This window comes from Loxodonta africana, chromosome 3 (genome assembly GCF_030014295.1).
Source record: "Loxodonta africana isolate mLoxAfr1 chromosome 3, mLoxAfr1.hap2, whole genome shotgun sequence".
NCBI classification, from domain to species: Eukaryota; Metazoa; Chordata; class Mammalia; order Proboscidea; family Elephantidae; genus Loxodonta; species Loxodonta africana.
Window position 1 is genome coordinate 206341585 of NC_087344.1, and position 19350 is coordinate 206360934.

A 19350-nucleotide genomic window follows, 5' to 3' on the forward strand; every position below is an offset into this window, starting at 1 on the left:
GCCACAGTGGCCACAGAATCTGAATGGCTCATTGTCCAGGGTGTGCCCCTGCCTCCCTCACAGCCAGCAGCCACCTCTAACGGGCTACCTGGTAATAACAGAGGTAAGGCTTAAAAGCAGCTAGTGATGGTGGGGGGACCGTGGCAGCAGGCTCCCAGGGTTGATGCCCTCATACCTCAGCCTTCTCTGCACCTCTTAGCCACCTAGTAGGTAAGCAATAAAATATTTAACCGACTCCTTGTGGGCTGACATGCAGATGCAGTATGGAAGAGCCCTGATATTCCATGGTCAGATTCCAAAGGTTGAAATCACAGAGCCCAGGCTGTCCTTGCCCCAGGTCCTTCCATGCTCCCAAGTCAAACCCAGCCCGTTTTTAACCCTAACACACTTTATCCTCCCACTTTCTCCTTTGTCCTGTTTTTCTTACAATGGACACCAGTGAAGTCGATTTAGTGAAAAGAAAATGGTGGCAATTTAATGGGCATTTTTGGGAAGGAAATAACTCCAGTTGGGTAGCCAGTCCTGAAAAGCCCTTTTGCTAAGTTTAAGGAAACTCACGCAGGCATGCAAGCACACCATAAGCAATTAATTGGTGGGGAAATCCTTGGTTTTCAATTATCTCACAGCTCCAAGAAAACAGGTTTTCTGAGATGGCTTTTCAATGAGGAGTCCACTGTAACATCCCTGCATGGGGGCTCTTGCTTCTTACTACCACAAACACTCACACAGTGGCTAAAAGGGTTCTTTCTCACCTCTCCTAGGACAGGTGTTTAAATATGTTTTGAAAGACACATTCCTTCCTACATCACATGAAAATCCTCTTTCAGGGCTAATAACCAAAAAAAAAAAAAAAACCCCTTTGCCATTGAGTCAAGCCTGACTCATAGCCACCCTGTAGGACAGAGTAGAACTGCCCCCACAGAGTTTCCAAGGAGCGCCTGGCAGATTTGAACTGCCAATCTTTTGGTTAGCAGCTGTAGCACTTAACCACTGGGCCACCAGGGCTTCCTCAGGCTTAATGTAGGTAACATAATTTACTAAGTCCCCATAACCATAGCCTAATACAAGAGCAGGAAAGATACAGAACACTGATAAAATTCTTGATGCTTGCTTCTGTTCAGAGAGGTGTCAAAAAAGGAAAGGTCATTTTTAGACTTGGTGCATTTCCAGTCAAATCATATAATTCATAATTTTGCACTTATATTTCAGTAGAAGAATAATGTCAAAGGTGGGCTTTAAAAATTAATTGGAACTTGAAGAAATGCCACCAAATTATATAGAAATCTTCATCAGTTCTAAAATATCACAAGTCATTTATTATGATGACAGAAGAAATGGGTCATTACCTCATTACATAAAACCAAAACCGTGCTATTGAGTCGATTCTGACTCATAGCAACCCTATGGGACAAAGTAGAACTGCCCCCATAGGATTTCCAAGGAACAGCTAGTGGATTCGAACTGCTGACCTTTTGGTTAGCAGCTTAATGCTCAACCACTGAGCCACGTCCTCATAAAAACCCAGCCCAGTGCCGTCGAGTCGATTCCGACTCATAGCGACCCTATAGGACAGAGTTGAACTGCCCCCATAGAGTATCCAAGGAGCGCCTGGAGGATTCGAACTGCCGACTTTTGGTTAGCAGCCATAGCACTTAATATCTTACTTAAATCCCGATTAAATGATTTTGGGTTCTGGTAAAAATATTTTAACATGCAGGCTAACTAATTCATGTAATTCTGACATTTTTCCAGGCTGCTGGCTACATGATACATTCAGCCTCTGTGTGTGTGTATGTCTGTGTGTTGTTAGCTCACCTATTCCTATCTATGTTTATTATGATCATTAAATGTTGGCTTTCTCTGAAAGACTAGAATTTAGCTAATTTTATCCAACCTGGGCGTGGAATCTTACACTTGTTTTATGAAATCTCAAACTTTACTGAATCTCCTGATGTCTGGATTTGGCAGTCTTACCGCCTTGGAGGCCTCAGAGATTCCTGAAGCATTTCAATCGGCCAGAAAAGGGGGCGTAAACATACAGCTTGGGGCACGTAGGTCAGTGCTATCTTACTAATCTACCTGTAAGTGTATTTCTGAATGATTTTTTATTACCTTTGAGAACCTGTTTTATTTAAGGACAACAGTTCTCGGGAATCTTGTCTAGAAAACTAATTTAAGCTCTCCTACAGAAGTTCCAGCTTTGGTTGAATTTCCTGTCCTTCCCTTTCTGGGGGAGTGTTCCGTCTCCCCTTGCATAAGTCCTTTTCTTCAAGGGTGGGTCTTAGGTCTCCTCCCTCCAGGCACTTCTTGCTGGCCCGTCTTCAGGGACCTCCCCACCCCGGCGCACACCGTCCTTTCTGAAGCCATCCCTTGGCACTTCCTCGCCCTCTCCCACCTCCCTGTGTGGCTGCTCCCCTGTCCTGTGCTGGAGGAGGAGGCTCTTTATACTGACAGCATCTGGTACAAGCAAAGGAATTCCAGATATGGAAGATAAAACGATTATCTTCACTTACACATTAAAACTGGATTACGAAATGCAGAATGCAACTCTTTCCATTGGATCTCGAGGTTCAGTATGAAACTTCTTAAGCAAGGAGGACGCGGAGCTGAACCATGCTGTGCAGGACAGCGCCCCAGAGCACAGCACCATGGTCAGCGCCCCGCGCTTGCCTGGTACTCCAGGGCGGTGCGTTCGCAGTCGCTCCCAGCAACGTGTACCTATGCAATCTTTGTGCCTAGTGAGGGAGAAAGATGCCTCACACTGAGGTCAAATAAGGAGCCCTGGTAAAACAGTGGTCAAGAGCTCGGCTCCTATCCAAAAGGTCGGCAGTTTGAATTCACCAGCCGCTCCTTGGAAACCCTATGGGGTAGTTCTACTCTACTGTAAGGTCGCTATAAGTCGAAATCAACTTGAGGGCAACGAGTTTGTTTGTTTGTTTGAAGGACACCACGAACCTATTAGTGTTTTGGATGGATCCGATCGAGAAGGCAAGATTCTGAGTTTTGTCTTGAAAAGGGCGCCTATCATTTGGGAGTATTGTGAAAAGTGCCATGAAAGGGTAGGGTGCTCCTTCCTTCTCCCCTCCCAACCCACCGCTCCTCACCCCAGTAGATATATAAGCACAACAAACAACCTTATGCAGCATGACAGAATGACTGAGTTTAATGCTTCTTCAAGTTTTCCATTTCCTTCCACAGGGTTTTGTTTTAAAAATAACAAAATGAGGAAAAATAAATTAATGTATGTACACTTTATAAACATTGTGTCAGTTTGCAGCAATAGTCAAGGAAGTCGTTACGAGAAAAAGGTACTTGGCTGTAGCTCGAGTTCAGCCACCTGAAACTTTCGCAGATTTGTCATCCTGAGAAGAATTCGCACGTGGGAGGTGGAGCCGCGTTTAGAAGCATTTACGGTGGACGATGGAGGGGCCGGCCTCGTCGTACTCCTGCTTGGTTATCCACATCTGCTGGAAGGTGGACAGCGAGGCCAGGATGGAGCCGCCGATCCACACGGAGTACTTGCGCTCTGGCGGGGCGATGATCTGGAAGGCAAGAGCGCGCAGTGAGGAGCAGCCTTAGGCGCAGAGGCCCGCCCCCGGGGAGCGGGGGAGGCCCGGGGAGGAGCGCAAAGGCGCCAAGCAGACCGCGCCGCCCACCTTGATCTTCATGGTGCTGGGCGCCAGCGCCGTGATCTCCTTCTGCATACGGTCAGCGATCCCAGGGTACATGGTGGTGCCGCCAGACATGACGTTGTTGGCGTACAGGTCCTTCCTTATGTCGATGTCGCACTTCATGATGCTGTTGTAGGTGGTCTCATGGATGCCGGCCGACTCCATGCCTGCGGGCGGCGGGCGGAGCGTGAGACTGGGCCCAGGGCGGGGGCGGGGGCGGGGGCGGGGGCGGGGGCGGGCGGGCCCGAGGGGTGGCTCTGCCAGAGGCGCTCACCGATGAAGGAGGGCTGGAAGAGCGTCTCCGGGCAGCGGAAGCGCTCGTTGCCAATGGTGATGACCTGACCGTCTGGCAGCTCATAGCTCTTCTCCAGGGAGGAGGAGGAGGCAGCAGTCGCCATCTCGTTTTCGAAGTCCAGGGCCACGTAGCACAGCTTCTCCTTGATGTCGCGCACGATCTCGCGCTCAGCTGCGGGCGGCAGGGGTGGGGGGTGAGCCCTGGGCGGAGGGGCGCGCCATCCAGCACACCGACCCTGAAGGGGCCCTGGGGCGCCGCACACCTGTGGTCACGAAGGAGTAGCCACGCTCGGTGAGGATCTTCATCAGGTAGTCAGTGAGGTCGCGCCCGGCAAGGTCCAAGCGCATGATGGCGTGCGGCAGGGCGTAGCCCTCATAGATGGGCACGTTGTGGGTGACGCCGTCGCCAGAGTCGAGCACGATGCCTGCGCGAGGTGGAGGGAGCGGGGACGAGCAGCAAGTGAGCGGCTACCGGCCAGCTGGGGCGGACCGAGGTGGCCGCGGGGAGGACGGGCCTTTAGTCCCCAGGTCTGAGAGACTGTGCACCTGGGCGCATTGGCTCTGGGCCCTTCTGACCCGAGTGCAGCGCGTGCTAGGTGCCCGGAACTGGGTGGGCGCGGGGGAATGGCTGCGGAGGCCTGGAGTGGTCGGTGCGCCAATACTGGGGGGCTGGGAGGGACCTTGCGTCGGGAGAGGGGGGCCCTCAGCGGCGACCCGGCCAGGGGCCTCGAGCACTCACCGGTGGTACGGCCGGAGGCGTAGAGGGACAGCACGGCCTGGATGGCCACGTACATGGCGGGCACGTTGAAGGTCTCAAACATGATCTGGGTCATCTTCTCGCGGTTGGCCTTGGGGTTGAGGGGGGCCTCGGTGAGCAAGGTGGGGTGCTCCTCGGGGGCCACGCGGAGCTCGTTGTAGAAGGTGTGGTGCCAGATCTTCTCCATGTCGTCCCAGTTGGTGATGATGCCGTGCTCGATGGGGTACTTGAGGGTCAGGATACCTCGCTTGCTCTGCGCCTCGTCGCCCACGTAGGAGTCTTTCTGGCCCATGCCCACCATGACGCCCTGCAGAACGGACGGACCACGCACACGTTACTGCAGTGGGCGGTGCAGACGCGGCGCGGGGGGCAGAGCGCTAGCAACGCCGGCACTCAGGGCGGGACGGGGCGGCTGACCTGATGGCGGGGGCGGCCCACGATGGACGGGAACACTGCCCTAGGGGCGTCGTCGCCGGCAAAGCCGGCTTTCACCAGGCCAGAGCCATTGTCGCACACGAGGGCGGTGGTCTCGTCTTCGTCGCACATGGTGTCTGGTTTCTGCAAGGATGGGAGACCGCGGAGACGAAGGGCGCGTTAGTGCAGGAGCCTGGGGGCCCAGAGGCGAACCCTGGCCGACCCAAGAGCCCTTCCTACCCGGGACCTAGGGACACCTTCAGCCCCGAGCCGCGCGGGGCTTCCCTCCGCCCTGGGGTCTCAGGGTTGCTGCGCTGTGGAGAGAGGGCCCAGAGTCTGTGGGGACCATCAGGAATTCTTTCAGAGGGTATCCCGCGGGGAAATCACTGTGAGATTTCTCTGCCTTCCCTGCTCCAAGAGCAACCTCTCTGTGCCTCAAGTAGGAGATTTAAGGGCCGCCCTGCCTGCCCACTGGGTGAATGTTAGGAAGGAAGGAGGTGACGAGAAGGCGCCTAGGCCTTCAATCCAAAGAGGGATGGCCAGTTACGAAAATTCAGGACCCTCCAGGCGCAGAGAGAGGCCTTCCCTCCCTGCTGGCGAGGCCAAGCAGAGCTACCCTGGTTGCCCTCTGGCTTTCGCACTCCGCTGGGTGGGAACTGGCCTCAGGAGACTAAAGCCAAACTAACCTACCTCGGCATATCCCAAATGCCAGGTAGAGCAGCCTAAAGGGATTGGGGATCAATTTGGAGAGGTTTCCAAAGGACCACTGTCTCGTCTTTTAAAGTTCATGTGGCTCTAGGGACGAGGCGCAGTGTGCAGGGCGCAGGCCTCGGGCTCAGATAAACAGTCTGGGCTAGTCCTCTAGGCTCCCCTCAGCGGTGCCCTGTCCACCTGTGCCCGTCCCCTCCTCACTCCCGCCCTACCTGGGCGGCGGCTACAACTGTTGCTCTCTGGCTCAAGCCCTGGGTCGCCGCGGGAAGGAGGCGAGGCTTTTCCGGACGCTGTCCGCTGTGGTGGCCGGCTGGCCTGCGCAGGTCTTATATAGACCGCAGTCACTCCCCCCGCGCCTCCCCCAGTCGGCCCGCTGGAATGTCGCTCCCCTTCTCGAGCCATATTTGGGTGTTGGGCACGAGAGCCCCCTCCTCCGGCGGGTTGTCAGCCTGGGTCCCCGCCCGGGTCCCCTTCGCTGACCAAAGAAGGAGCGGCCTGGCCGGGGCCCAGGTAACACGGGCCAGGCCGTATATGGAGTGTCTCCCCGGCTGGTCCGCCCCTCCGGCCCCAGCCTAGCTGTCCGCAGGCGGGAATGGGTGGGGCCAGGGTCACCGAGTGCCCGGTGGGCGCTGTGCGCGCCTGCGCCTCCCAGGAGCTGCACCTGTCCGAAAGGACTCCCCACCCCTGTCCGCTCTGGGCGCTCAGGAAGGTGGCCTGCTCCCTGGCCTCCCACATTCACCCCTTCTTGGGTCCTATACTCAAGACTAGCAATCCTCCCCGCACACTCCCCACCCCGCGCGTGGCTAAGGGAAGAGGCGGCGGGTGGAAGTTGCGGGGTGGGAGGACTGGCAAAGCAGTCACTGCCGTCACCCCAGGCAGGGAAGTAAAGAGACCCTTTCCAGTGAACTCCTCCCCACCCCTAATCTCTCCAAATCTAGAAGACAGCGCCCTTTCCCACCGCGGACACAGGGCAAAGGCGGCCGGAGGGTGCGCAGCTGTCCAGCGCAGACAACTGGCGGAACGGAGGAGGCGGGGGCTCCCCGGGACCGCTCAGGCTGTGGCTCTAGCGGCGCCGGGCGCAGTCAGAGTTCGCAGAGCCACCCGCCTCGGGAGCAAGCAGAGCACTCCGGCGCCTGTGAAGGGAGTGGGTTTGGGGGTGTGCGTTCCCTGCCTCAGGTACTGACCAGCTCCAGCGGTGGGTGGGCTGAACTGAACCCCCTCCCCACCTCCTTGGCACGTCGCTGGGGCGGAAAGACGAGGGTCAAATCTACGCCCACTAGACCTGCAGGTGGTAGAGGTGGAGACAGGGGCGAGGGGGTCTTACTAGATGGTTTGCTCGTCCTTTCTCCCAGTAAAGAGGACAAGGACATTACACTGTAGCGTGGGTAAATTTTTTTTTTCCTTTTGCACAGGCTGAACAAACTCATCTTTATATTTAGAGGATGAGACCTTGGCAAGACCAGGCTGCTTTCCAATCAACTTTGGAAAGGCACCATATACCAGACAGAGGAGCAGATCTATTTATACCACTGATATATGGGGATATGCCTTTTAATTTTCTAGAAGGATTTGGATCCACTTATGGTAAAGTAGTGTGAGGGTCAGAGGTTATCCAGTTGGTGCCTGTCTCATAGTATTTTTCCCTGGACAAGGGCAGTTCTAACCTTGCTGTAGATGGCACAAGGAGAAACAATTTTTTTGTGATGAACTCAGTAGCATGCTTTAAGTGGGTACATCAATGATCTGGTCTGAGCCAGAATAGAATCATTCATTTTCCTGATGTGCTCAAGTGTTCCCAGAATAGTTGCATTTCACATTTGGTGGTGGAACTCAGCAGCTGGAACAGGTGTGGGCTCTCCTGACAAGGGATATAAGAGCATATGTAAGCCATTCTCTGTAACCCGCACCATGGCAGCTCTTCTTAAAAATGATCAAAATCAATTAAAAAAAAAAAACAGAATTTGGTTAGTTGGGTCTATGTTGTGAGTATAAAGGGTCAATGGTTAAAGGCTATGGTTTTACATAAATAAGAAACCTCCAATTATGGAGAGTGAACAATGGACAGAACACTGCATCGTTAACACCTTACGTCTTCCTGTGTCAATGCAGAGTGGACGCTAGAAAAAATGATCTGGCAAATAACCTGTATGTGCAATTTGAAGAGAACAGCTTACATTTTGGCCTTGAAAGCAGGAAGAAATGTGCTGTTGTTCACTGGATACCTAAGAATTTGTTGACATTTTAGAGAGGAATGCCCTTGCCAATATTTTTGACCCTCGCTCAGCACAACTCTTCTCCTGTAGCAAGATTTTCTAAGCTCAGAGCGTATTGGATCCAAGCACACACTAAAAGCCGACTATGAATAAAACATTTACGAGCTAATGGAAATCTGCTAATACGGCAAACCTTGGGGAGACAGACTCTGATGAAGCCAGTTGAGACATCTGCTTTCTGCTCAATATGATTGATGCCAGTTTAAATAGTCTTCAGTGTACCACCATAGGGCCCTCCCAGGCCCATTCTGGCCCCCGTGAATTCCCATTGGCTTAGGGAACAGAACTAATGAGCGTGTAGGAAAGCTGCATCTCCATACATGTACTCTTTTGGGGAGCAAACCAGCGCCTGCTCTTGCCTGAGTAAGCTGGTTGTTGCCTGAATACCCTTTTGAGAACTACCAGTAATGAAAGGTCAGCCATGTAGGGTATGCTTGACAGACAGCTTATGCTTCTAAATTTTCAGGTGCAGCCTCAGCTCTTGATATTCTTACAAGGCCCTTCTACTACAACTAAGCCGGGGTATTCACCTTCCTTTCACTTCAACCTTGTCCCCTAAACTCCTCACAGTCTAAGCCTTTTCCTATAGTGCTTCCTATCAATTTAAACATATTTGTACTTCATATTGTTTCAATGAATACTTCTATCCTGAGGTAAATAGGATAGGTACTATTCATTCCAGTCTTGGGGCCCTGGTGGTGCAGTGGTTAAAGTACTCGGCTGCTAACTGAAAGGTCAGAGGTTTGAGCCCACCAGCTGCTCCACAGGAGAAAGATGTGGCAGTCTGCTTCTGTAAAGACTGCAGGCTTGGAAACCCTATAGGGCAGTTCTACATTGTTCTATAGGGTTGCTGTGAGTGGGAATCGACTCGACTGTAATGGGTTTTATTCACTCTAATTGTGTGGGTGTGTTCTGAAGAAAATGGAGGCTTAATGAGCCAAGTATGTTCAAGACTTTGCATCCAGTAAGTGGCGGAGGCAGGGCCTGACATGCCAGCCCAGCCGTCCCACCAGGAGTGGCCGGGGTAGGGCAAGGACTGCTTTCCGTCTTATTCTAATTTCCAGAAACACTTGGTACACTTCTGGCAGCAGAACAGATCCTCAACGGACCTTTTCCAATGAAGAGCCAGAGGTATCCGAAAACGACAAGTCATGGTTTCCCCAGCAACTATCACGGATCGTCTCAAAAAGAAAGCAAGGAAGGCTGGCTGGCTGAACCAAAAGCCACAAACATCCCCATTACCAGATGGATAAAGGAAAAAAACAAACTCGTTCTCTACACAAGCTACACATCTAAAATGTCACATTAACTCTGGCAGTCAGGCTTAGATTTTCACTATCAGTTACTCGCCTTACACAACCACCACCAATAATTCTTTCCTAAGACTGTACTGTGGAATCAATTTTATAAATTTAGGAGAAAAAATATTCAAAATCCTAGGACTTAATTTCACTTTTACTGTTAATTTTTTTTCTAAAAACCCAAAAATCTCTGTGTATGTCACACTGTGGGCACAGCGGTTTCACATCTGGGCAGTGGAGTCTGGTCCCCATCAGTGGTCTGTCCTCTCCTGTCACACTAGGAATGCGGTTAGTGGTGGTACCTGTTCCCAGTGCACATTACCCGACAAGAAGCGTAAAGGCAAGACCTGATTTCTGTGTAAAACCAAAGCGTAGTCTTGTAACACGTGTTCAATGTTTCATTACTAGCCATCTGACAAGCTACTTTTCCTAACTTTTCTTTGTGCTCTTTACTAATTCTTAACCTGGGCCCTGATGATGTCATAACACAAACTGTAAAGGCAAAAAGGACACACTGCCCATTTCTTTCCTTTAATTATTAACATAAATAGCTCCACGAATCCATTCTTCCTAGTAAGTTCAATGGTTGGGCTGTAAACCTGAAGGAACAGGCATGATGGCTGCACTTTTTAAAACCAGGAACTGGACTCTCTTCACCATAGTTAACTTATGACCTTTTCAGCTGTTGGATCGAGTTATTTAGCGAGCATCCAGCTGGGCCAAAGTATGGATATGCCAGCCATTTCCCATCCATTCTAGTTTTTATTTAAAGCCAGACGAAATGTGTCTGATGACACTGGTCAGGGCAGAGCTTTAAGAGAGCCACTGGTTTTCAGTCAAATCAGTTGCCATGTTAGGAAAGCCCATAATAGTTTCTAGAATTACATAGGCTTCTGACTGCCTAAGCAGACTGCAGTAAGAGTGGAATTCAGTGTAAACCATTCTGAAGATACACAGGCTGACTGAATGCCCAGGCTGAAAGGTTACAACTAATATGAAAACACCATAAGCTTATTATCAATGCTAATTAATAGATAGGTTAGGAAGCCAGATAAACATGTCTTATTGGCTAAAATACTTTTATGAATAATCATTTATTATTTATTTAGAAAAGTTAAAAATTTCCCAATGAATTGGCCAGTTATCAAGCTCACATGAATCAGGTCCACCATTTCATCTTTTAGTCCCAGAATAAATCAGCACACTTTGACATTTATGTTATTTCCTACCCCCAACCAAAACATACACTACACACCTCAGTTCTCTCAAGTGCACAATACGCAGTCACAGAGATTTCAGAGACACTGTAGTGCAATCTGATAGTTTCTGGAGTTACAGAGACCAAAGCCTAGACATGATCCGGCCACACTATACAAGCAGCCTTTGGTGCAGCCAGGTCAAGGACTCCATGACTCCTGACAAAGTGAGACAAAAAGGAAGGGCAGCAAGGATGGATACAACAACCAACAATTTTCAGATGGAAAACAGGAGGGAAAAAAAATAATGTTTGAACTGAAAACCAAAATTATAGTCACAGAACTTTATTTTATAAAGCAAAAAAACTCAACCATGTAAGTTGCTATACAAGTATAAACTTCTAGATGCTTAAGACCTAAACTTTTTATCACTACTACACACTTAGACAAATTTTCAGAAACAATGACCATTTTTAGAAAAAGTTACATTTGTCCCTGGACATAATATTCATAATTTGCTTTCAAAACAAACTCAAAGTAGGGATTGGCCTTTAAGCTTCCAAGGTGATCTGCCTGTAGTAGGTCTTTCACCTCTGGTAAATATTCACTGAGCTGAATACCTGCAGAAACAAACAGAGCATTTTTGATCTTCAAAAAACTCTCAAATGAATTAAGATGATTGATGACAAAAACACCTGTGCTCCTATTTAAACTGTGTTGCTCTGCTACTGGGAAATACGCTGTCCTAAATTCCTTCCACCTATCAAACATAGGCGTGCAAGTCTAACAATACGACATTCTGTACTAAGACGCTACCTGAGTTTGCCTCCCCTCCCCAGTGGTTAAAATAGTCAATCTATTTAAAGTCTTTAATGAAATCTGAAATATTTTCACTTTCCCCCACAGCTTAAGACACTCCTTCAACGTGGAAGCTATTTACATAATAATCACTTTAAAACAAATATTTCAAACAACTTTATTTTCATCTATTTGGCAAAGAATTTAGAGGAAACACTATCTTGAAAACTAGCTACAATATCTCATGTATTAGTTTTACGTCTAAAACTGGACAGGTGAAAGAAGTACTTCATCACAATGCTAGCCACAGAATAAGAATGCCAATCAACACTGATTACGTGAACTGTTTAAATTGAGTTCCATGTAGTCAGAAGAAAAAAAAAAAAAGTATATACAATTTTCTCACTTGATTTAGAAAACTGGAAAAAAAATCTTAAGTTAATAAGACAATATTATTTTATAACTTATTACATTACCATAAAGTTCTTAAAATCAGGGTTTTTTTCAGTACTCTCAAAGTGTCTAACACCATTTTTTGTACTTGCTGTTATACACTAAAAATCTGGGCTGATAAATGTTATGAGACTAAATATGCACTGTGTCAGTCTACGTATCATTTACTATAATTAACATACTTTCAGTAAAAACTTTCTCTGAGTAAAATACTATTATACTTGTGAAAATACATTTATAAAAGATAAATTCTTTAAAAAAAAATTTTACTTGATTTTTGGGGCCCTTTTTTAAAAGAAGAAAAAAAAATTTTTTTTCTTCTTTTTAGTGGTGTAGTGGTTAAGAGCTTGGCTGCTAAGCAAAAGGTTGGCAGTTTGAATCCACCAGCCGCTCCTTTGAAACCCTACGGGGCACTTCTACTCTACACTATATGGTCGCTATGAGTCAGAATCGACTCGATGGCAATGTGTAGGGTTTTGTTGGCTATTTGACTTTTTAAAATGCATTCCTTCTGCTTAGACGAAATATCTGATGATTCACTTCTTTAAAGCAAATGCCTTCAAAGGCCTGGCAGGTAATAGAGTACACAGGGGTGGGGGTCGCTGTGGGGGTGGGGAGCTTGGTAAATTGAAGAACAAATGACATATTTAAAGGGACAGCACTACTCAGCTCCAGCTGATAGCTGCCATGTAAATATTTCAGTCTGGTGTTGGCAAATTTTAAAAAGTGCTATTGTACACAGAAGCTGTATTATTAAAAGGATTCTAAAAATAAATGCCTCTGCCCTGTTATAATAAATAAATAAAGGTATCTCTTATCTATGTGGAAACCCCGGTGGTGTAGTGGTTAAGTGCTTTGGCACTTAAGTGTTTGGTTAAGCGTTTGGCTGTTAACCAAAAGGTCAGCAGCTCAAATCCACCAGGCACTCTCTGGAAACTCCATGGGGCAGTTCTACTCTGTCCTATAGGGTTGCTATGAGTCGGAATCAACTCGGTGGCAATGGGTTTTTTATCTATGTATTTTTGTTTATATAAAAATTTCCACTGCTTTTTGTCCTGTAGCCAAAATTGGATCATTTTCTCTGTAAATTGTTTACAGTGTTTTGAAAATAAGCAAAACCAAAAATAACATTAGATACTTAGACACCATTCAGTTCAGTGGCACTTTTACGTGCAAAGCATGTTCTAATAATTTATTAGGCTCAACAGGAGAACCTAACAAGTACAGAAAAGTTATCCACATCCAGTTAATTCCTTAATTCCAAATATAGAAACAAGAAAGGCTTACAGATATATTAAAACAAACAAACAAAAAAAACAACCAAACCTGTTGCCATTGAGTGGGTTCCGACTCCCAGCGACCCTATAGGTCAGAGGAGAACTGCCCCACAGGGTTTCCAAGGAGTGGCTGGTGGATTCGAACCACCGACCTTTTGGTTAACAGCCAAACACTTAACCACTGTGCTGCCAGGGCTCTACCTTATTCCCTTTCTAAATTTCAAATATTTTCAAGCTAAAGATATTTTTGCTATACCCTCTCATTTATTTTTTTATTTTTGACAATAAAAATGTTTAATTAACCATTTTTGAAAATGAAAGCACTAATTGAACATGCTTTTATGTCAGTTTGGGGTGATCAAGTATATCCATTTTTCATACATAAAGGTCCAGATCAGTTGAGCAAGTTTCAAGTAATTCTAGTTACAGAATTGCATTTACGTTTGTCAGCTGTAACAGGAGACCAAACCCTGGAAAACAACACTAGGGGACCCATGCAAAAAGCTCCTGGAGCTCAAACACTGGGCGCTTGCTTCTCTTTATCTTAGACTGTTGGATGGCACAGTCAGTCCGTAACACTTCTCCAACAGTCCCGTCATTTCATGTGGTTAAGCCAGTGATTTTAAACAGAGCTGCAGACATATGGCCAATGGGGCAGAGGCAGAAGAGTCCATTACAAAGGGCTCAGGGCTATGAATCTGCAAGTAAGTCTATGCATTAAAGAACAAATATTTATTGAGGAAATACTATGTGCCAGGCACTGGGCTGGACATGTTTCATGTAGATTAAATAATGCATGTTGTAGATATATATACATGTGTATATATACATACATTTAAATGTATGCAGATGTCAACACGATGAATAAAATTCACATTTATTTAGAAGGACTGCTGAATTCAAAATGGCTTTTTGTCACTGTGTGTTTCTCAATGTGATATTAAAAAAGAGTGTCCTTGTACTTTCAGAGATTGGTCAACAATGGACAAGCCTATTTTATTTTGCACATTGCCTGGATTTTAGTATCACATATTTTGATCTAATAATCTATAATAAACATGGTCGTACTTGTTTTCATTTATAAAATGTACAAAATCTCTTATCTCTAGTGTAACACTCTCCATAAAGTAAGCCTTCTCAAATTTATCTTTTCCCTGAGAGCTTTTTATCCATAAGTTTCTTTACCTATCTGTCTTTATCAGCAAATGAAATTTTGCTCATTGTCTTAAGTACAAAACATACTTCCTTCTTGTTTCTTTTTATTTTGTTCCTATAATGAATTTTAGAGTGTTGATATCCAAAATGGACTTGTAAACATTTTTAATTTGTTCTTAAATATGGTACAGTAAGTTTACTAGGGGATGTACCAAAAAAATTTCTATCTCATTTCAAGCTTTTAATCTTCACAAAAGACTTAATTGAAAAATTAAAGGAAATAAATACTTCTACCACTATAGATTCTCAGTATCATAACCCACATTTGCCCCTCCTATGAATCCTAACATGTACCCCCCATGGATCCTGACACGGGCCCCTCCAAGGATCTTGACACGCGCCTCTCCATGGATCCTGACACGGTCCTCTCCCGAGGATTCTGACACGGCCCCTCCCCAGGATCCTGACAAGGGCCGCTCCCCAGGATCCTGACACGGACCCCTCCCCAGGATCCTGACACGGACCCCTCCCCAGGATCCTGACACGGACCCCTCCCCAGGATCCTGACACGGACCCCTCCCAGGATCCTGACACAGGCCCCTCCCCGAATCCTGACACGGACCCCTCCCAGGATCCTGACACGGACCCCTCCCCAGGATCCTGACACGGGCCCCTCCCCAGGATCCTGACACCGGCCCCTTCCTGGATCCTGACTGGCATTCCTTGTGCATCCTGAATCAGCATGCAGATTTTGCCAGTTGCAGTTACCCAGAGACTCAGGTGGATAAAGGCTTCACCTTGATATGTAGTTCCCCAATTGTAGAGGGAGGAAAAGGTTCTTGTTTTATTCTAAACAAATCTTTCTAATTTTGAGCATGATACTATTTAGTCTTAAATCACCCTGTCATTTGACATCTTGGGCAAATCCCCATTACTTTAAGGTTTCTAAAACTGAAGAGTGCTTCTGTAACTTCTAATAGTAACAAACCACTTACCATCTTTTAAAAGTTTCTGTAAGATTTTCACAAATATACTGTCTTTAGATAGTTCAATTGGATCATCTTTACCATCTGAACTGGACCAGCTAGAAGACAAAAGCACTGAGGTGAAAATGAAATCACAGACAGAACTAAAACAAAAACAAACAAACAAACAAAAAAACACTGTTTGCTATCGTTTTGTTTTGATGGTGGTGGTGGGTGGAGAATCTGAGTTTTGTAATTCTGTTTTAGATCATTTAAACAGGGAGCTTTAAATGCTGGATACCCTTACAGTCTTAGGTAGCTCTTCATCCAATATAAAGCACCATGTCTTTGATTTCAGAAACTACGCAGTGGGGTACCTTTCCCAAGAAAATTCTGTAAGTAAGTAACAAATCTAGTATGGTCCCCAAAGTATGCTCTTTCATAGCACAGGCAGTAGTTACAATATGTTAAAACATACTGTTTTTCAATCACAGTAAAATGGCAACCAGTATCTGAACTTGGAGGCATAACAATAGAGAAGCTTGCTTTATCTAGTTGAGACTATCTACTACTAAAATACGAACACACAGAACCACTGCTGTGCAGAAATAAATGGATATAGCCCACACACTGCCTTAAAAAACTTTCAACAAGAAGCCAGAGGAAGGAACCCCAGTCAAATTGACAGCATACTTTCTGTATGACTGAGACAGGGATAGAACCAAGTACGTAAGCGCAGCACTAGGCTTCACGGGTGCCCTCTAAGACCAAAGTTAACAACAATTTTAACTACTTGGGGGTGATAAGAGAAGGAAGAAAACACTTTGGTTGAAACAGTTCTACTGCAATTTCTCAACACCATAGGAGAAAGGAACACTGTGAGTAGGGGAAGGCTTTTAGCAGTCAAGTCACAATCTCTTCAAATTGTTTTCCTGGAAAAAGCCCACCCCTGCAACTGACCACTGTTAATCCTTCTTTGCCACCGAGTCTCAAAATGACCATCCCTGTACATGGAAATCCTCCTCTGTATCAAGATGCTGTGAAAAAGAGGTATTCAGTAACTCAGAAGAGAGTACTGACCCTCAAGTCATAGTAATTTTTTATTCTTAAAAATGTAGCTTTGTTTCTTCCTTGGCACAACTGGTTCTACTTCTGTGAAAATGAAGAAAAGAACGTATTTCTATGCAAACTGTCTAAATTTAAAAATCAAAAGTAGTAATTTATTATGCCAGTGGTCCTAAGTCTTTAATTACTGAATTAAAACATTAAGATTACTAATACAACCATTAAAAATTTTGTAGTATATTACACATTACAGTTAGAAGGTTAAAACAATTTGATGTATAATATAACGCTCTTAAAGAAGAGCCCCTTCCAAAGCCACAACACCTTAGATTCACACTACGAAAACGTACTTATCTCTCTGAAGAGCTCTGCAAAGGATTTCCAGTTTTAGATCATTTATATTTACATCTTCCTCCTTCAAGGAAAAAAAAAAAGCTCATTAAATCCTAATTTTAAAAAATACATGCTTAAAATTGAGTTATGTCAACTCATTAATTCTGCATAAATCTTATAATTTCTTAAAAAAAACTTTTCGCTCTGTAAGATGTTAGTACTGCTTAGAAGAATAGCAAATTAGTTTCAGATTATTCTGTAATAATCTGATTTTCTCAGGAGCCTGGAGAAGATTAAGATCTCAAACAAGGTAACATAAAAACCAATCTATTATATTTTTAATATCTACCAAACCACTTTAACAGATTATTGCATTATATATAAATTATATTGTTGTTTTTGTTCTTAGGCGCTGTGATCAAGGTTGCGTGTCAACTTGGCTGGGCCATGATTCTCCCAGCAGTTTGGCAGTTATGATGTAGTCTGGCAGTCATATGATGATGTGATCACTTCCATGATGAGATCTCGTATAATGGGATCACCTTTATGATGTGATACACTGTAAGTAGCCAATAAGCTGAAAGGGAGTTTCCTTGAGGCTGTGGCCTGCATCCAAAACAGGTGGACTCTCTGGCAAGGTTTTCAGACTTTTGCTTGCTCTGGATCCTGCAGGTGGCTCCTCTTCATCTGACCTCCAGTTCTTGGGACTTGAGCTAAGAGCTTATTTTGGGTCTTCCCCGCCGATCTTGAGATTCGTCAGTCTTCACAGTCTATGAGCAAGCATCCTGCTGTCTGACCTGCTGACCTTGGGTTCGCCAGTCCGTGGCTATGTGAATCATGAGAAGCCTTCAGCCTGACCCACAGACTTGGGTCTACAACCACATGAGCCACTTACTTGATATAAATCTCTCTATGCAGATATTTATACATTTTGCTGGTTTTGCTTCTCTAGAGAACCCAGCCTAAAACAGGTGCCACTAAGTCAGTTCTGACTCATGCTGACCTTGTGTATAACACAATGGGACACTGCCTGGCCCTGCGCCATCCTTACAATCATTTCTATGTTTGGGCTCACTGCTGGAGTCACGTGTCAATGCATCTTGCTGAGGGTCTTCCTCTTTTCCACTGACCCTCTACTAAGTATGATGTCCTCCAGGGACTGGTCCCTCCTGATAACATGTCCAAAGTATGTGAGACAAAGTCTCACCATCTTTCCTCTTAAAGAGCATTCTGGCTGTATTTCTTCCAAGACAGATTTGTTTGTTCTTCTGGCAGTTCGTGGTATAGACAATATTCTTCACCAACATGGTAATTCATATACATCAGTTCATCTTTGGTCTTCCTTACATTCATTGTCCAGGTTTTTTCATGCATATGAGGTGACTGAAAATACCATGGCTTGGGTCAGGCGCACCTTAGTCCTCAAAGTGACATCTTTGCCCAATTTATTACATTTGTATAAGCATACATTTATACATATTGATATATGATATAAATTACTATAATAAACAACTAAGGAATTTTCACCACATCCCTTTTTAAGGCTGAGAAGCAGCTTCTCTCAGGGTGGACACTACGAAGAATAAATTGATAAAGCGACATGTCAGATCCAAGAACCCATCATCACTTAATGAAAAAGAAAAAATACCTGCAGACTTTGAAAAGTGGGAATTTTTACTTGTGCGTGGAAAAGACATGTAGGAACGTGTGAAAATTATCATGAAAGGACTCTCTTGATGGCTATTTTTCCTGGGTGGCACAAACAGTTAAGTATGATACTACTAGCCAAAAGGTCCATGGAGCAGCTCTACTCCGCACACACGGAATTGCCGTGAGTCAAAATTGACTCCTCAGCAACTGTTTTTGGCTTATACCTATGTTTCAAGAGTTAAAGGCAGATGAACCAGTGATAAAGCCTCTTTTCTTTAATACATTTTCATGATTGGCTAAAAGATGCTCCTGCCCTCCCTTTCTATATGTGTATATATTATATATACAGGTTTATGCGACGTGCAAAATAGAACACTGGGATTCAGACATTGTGCAAACACTGTATTACAGCAGAGAGGCGCACAAGGAGGTCACCAGGAAGCTGGAACCTGCACTGCTGCCGCTGTGCTGAATGACTGCCTGAAAGCCAGCTCCCTGAGGCTGGTCCTACATGGTGGCCGCCTGGTCTCCAAGAGCTGTGACACCAGTGTGCACTCACTGCTCTTTTGGGCACCTCCAGGCTCACTGGCTCCCTTTTCTTCCTTTCTCTCTGCCTGCCTTCCCCACCCCCCTCCAATGGGCTTTAAACTCTTCCAGCCCTGCCTGCCCCTCCTTCGCCTCCGCCTCCCACTCTGCCTTCCTACCACTGCCACAGCCCCAACGCTTGAACACTCAGGTGGCTGCCACCATGGGAAGGGCTGCAGTCTCAGCCAGGTGTCATGCGCAGGGCACCCTGGCCAAGTGGGGCATCAGTCTCACAGGCATTCCCCTCAGCAGCTCCAGTGGTGTCTGCGTAGTCCCTTCCTGAGGGCAGCAGTGGGACAGGCAGCTGCAGGTAGGTGCCAGGACCACCTCCCCTAGCCCCCAGGGCCAGGACTGATGTAGGACCTGGAAAGCTATCGAGACAGATAGGATCTACAGTACTTAGCAAAGTAGGCCCACTAGTCCTGTTCTCTGGTCAGAATTTTCTGAACTCT

At 46.1% G+C, this 19350-nt stretch overlaps 2 protein-coding genes across 3 annotated transcripts in view; both read right to left on the reverse strand.

The window, feature by feature from the left end:
• Positions 1–3135: 3135 nt before the first annotated feature.
• ACTA1 (actin alpha 1, skeletal muscle) lies at positions 3136–6154 on the reverse strand. Its single transcript, XM_003415221.4, has 7 exons — positions 6060–6154; positions 5140–5280; positions 4705–5029; positions 4229–4390; positions 3946–4137; positions 3657–3838; positions 3136–3542 (listed from the first exon to the last, which is right to left on the reverse strand). The coding sequence occupies exons 2-7, from the start codon at positions 5266–5268 to the stop codon at positions 3399–3401; spliced, it is 1134 nt and encodes a 377-aa protein (XP_003415269.1). The 5' UTR covers positions 5269–5280; positions 6060–6154; the 3' UTR covers positions 3136–3398.
• Positions 6155–7807: 1653 nt separating this feature from the next.
• NUP133 (nucleoporin 133) overlaps positions 7808–19350 on the reverse strand; it is a 62560-nt gene continuing 51017 nt past the window's right edge. Inside the window, exons 24-26 of one of the 2 annotated variants that reach the window (XM_003415223.4) lie at positions 16681–16745; positions 15296–15384; positions 7808–11237 (exon numbers count right to left, since the gene is read on the reverse strand). In XM_003415223.4, the coding sequence (XP_003415271.2) occupies positions 11101–11237; positions 15296–15384; positions 16681–16745 (291 nt within the window). In that variant the 3' untranslated portion in view covers positions 7808–11100. The remainder of the gene's footprint in view (positions 11238–15295; positions 15385–16680; positions 16746–19350) is intronic. The other variant, XM_064282914.1, reaches the window with a different exon arrangement.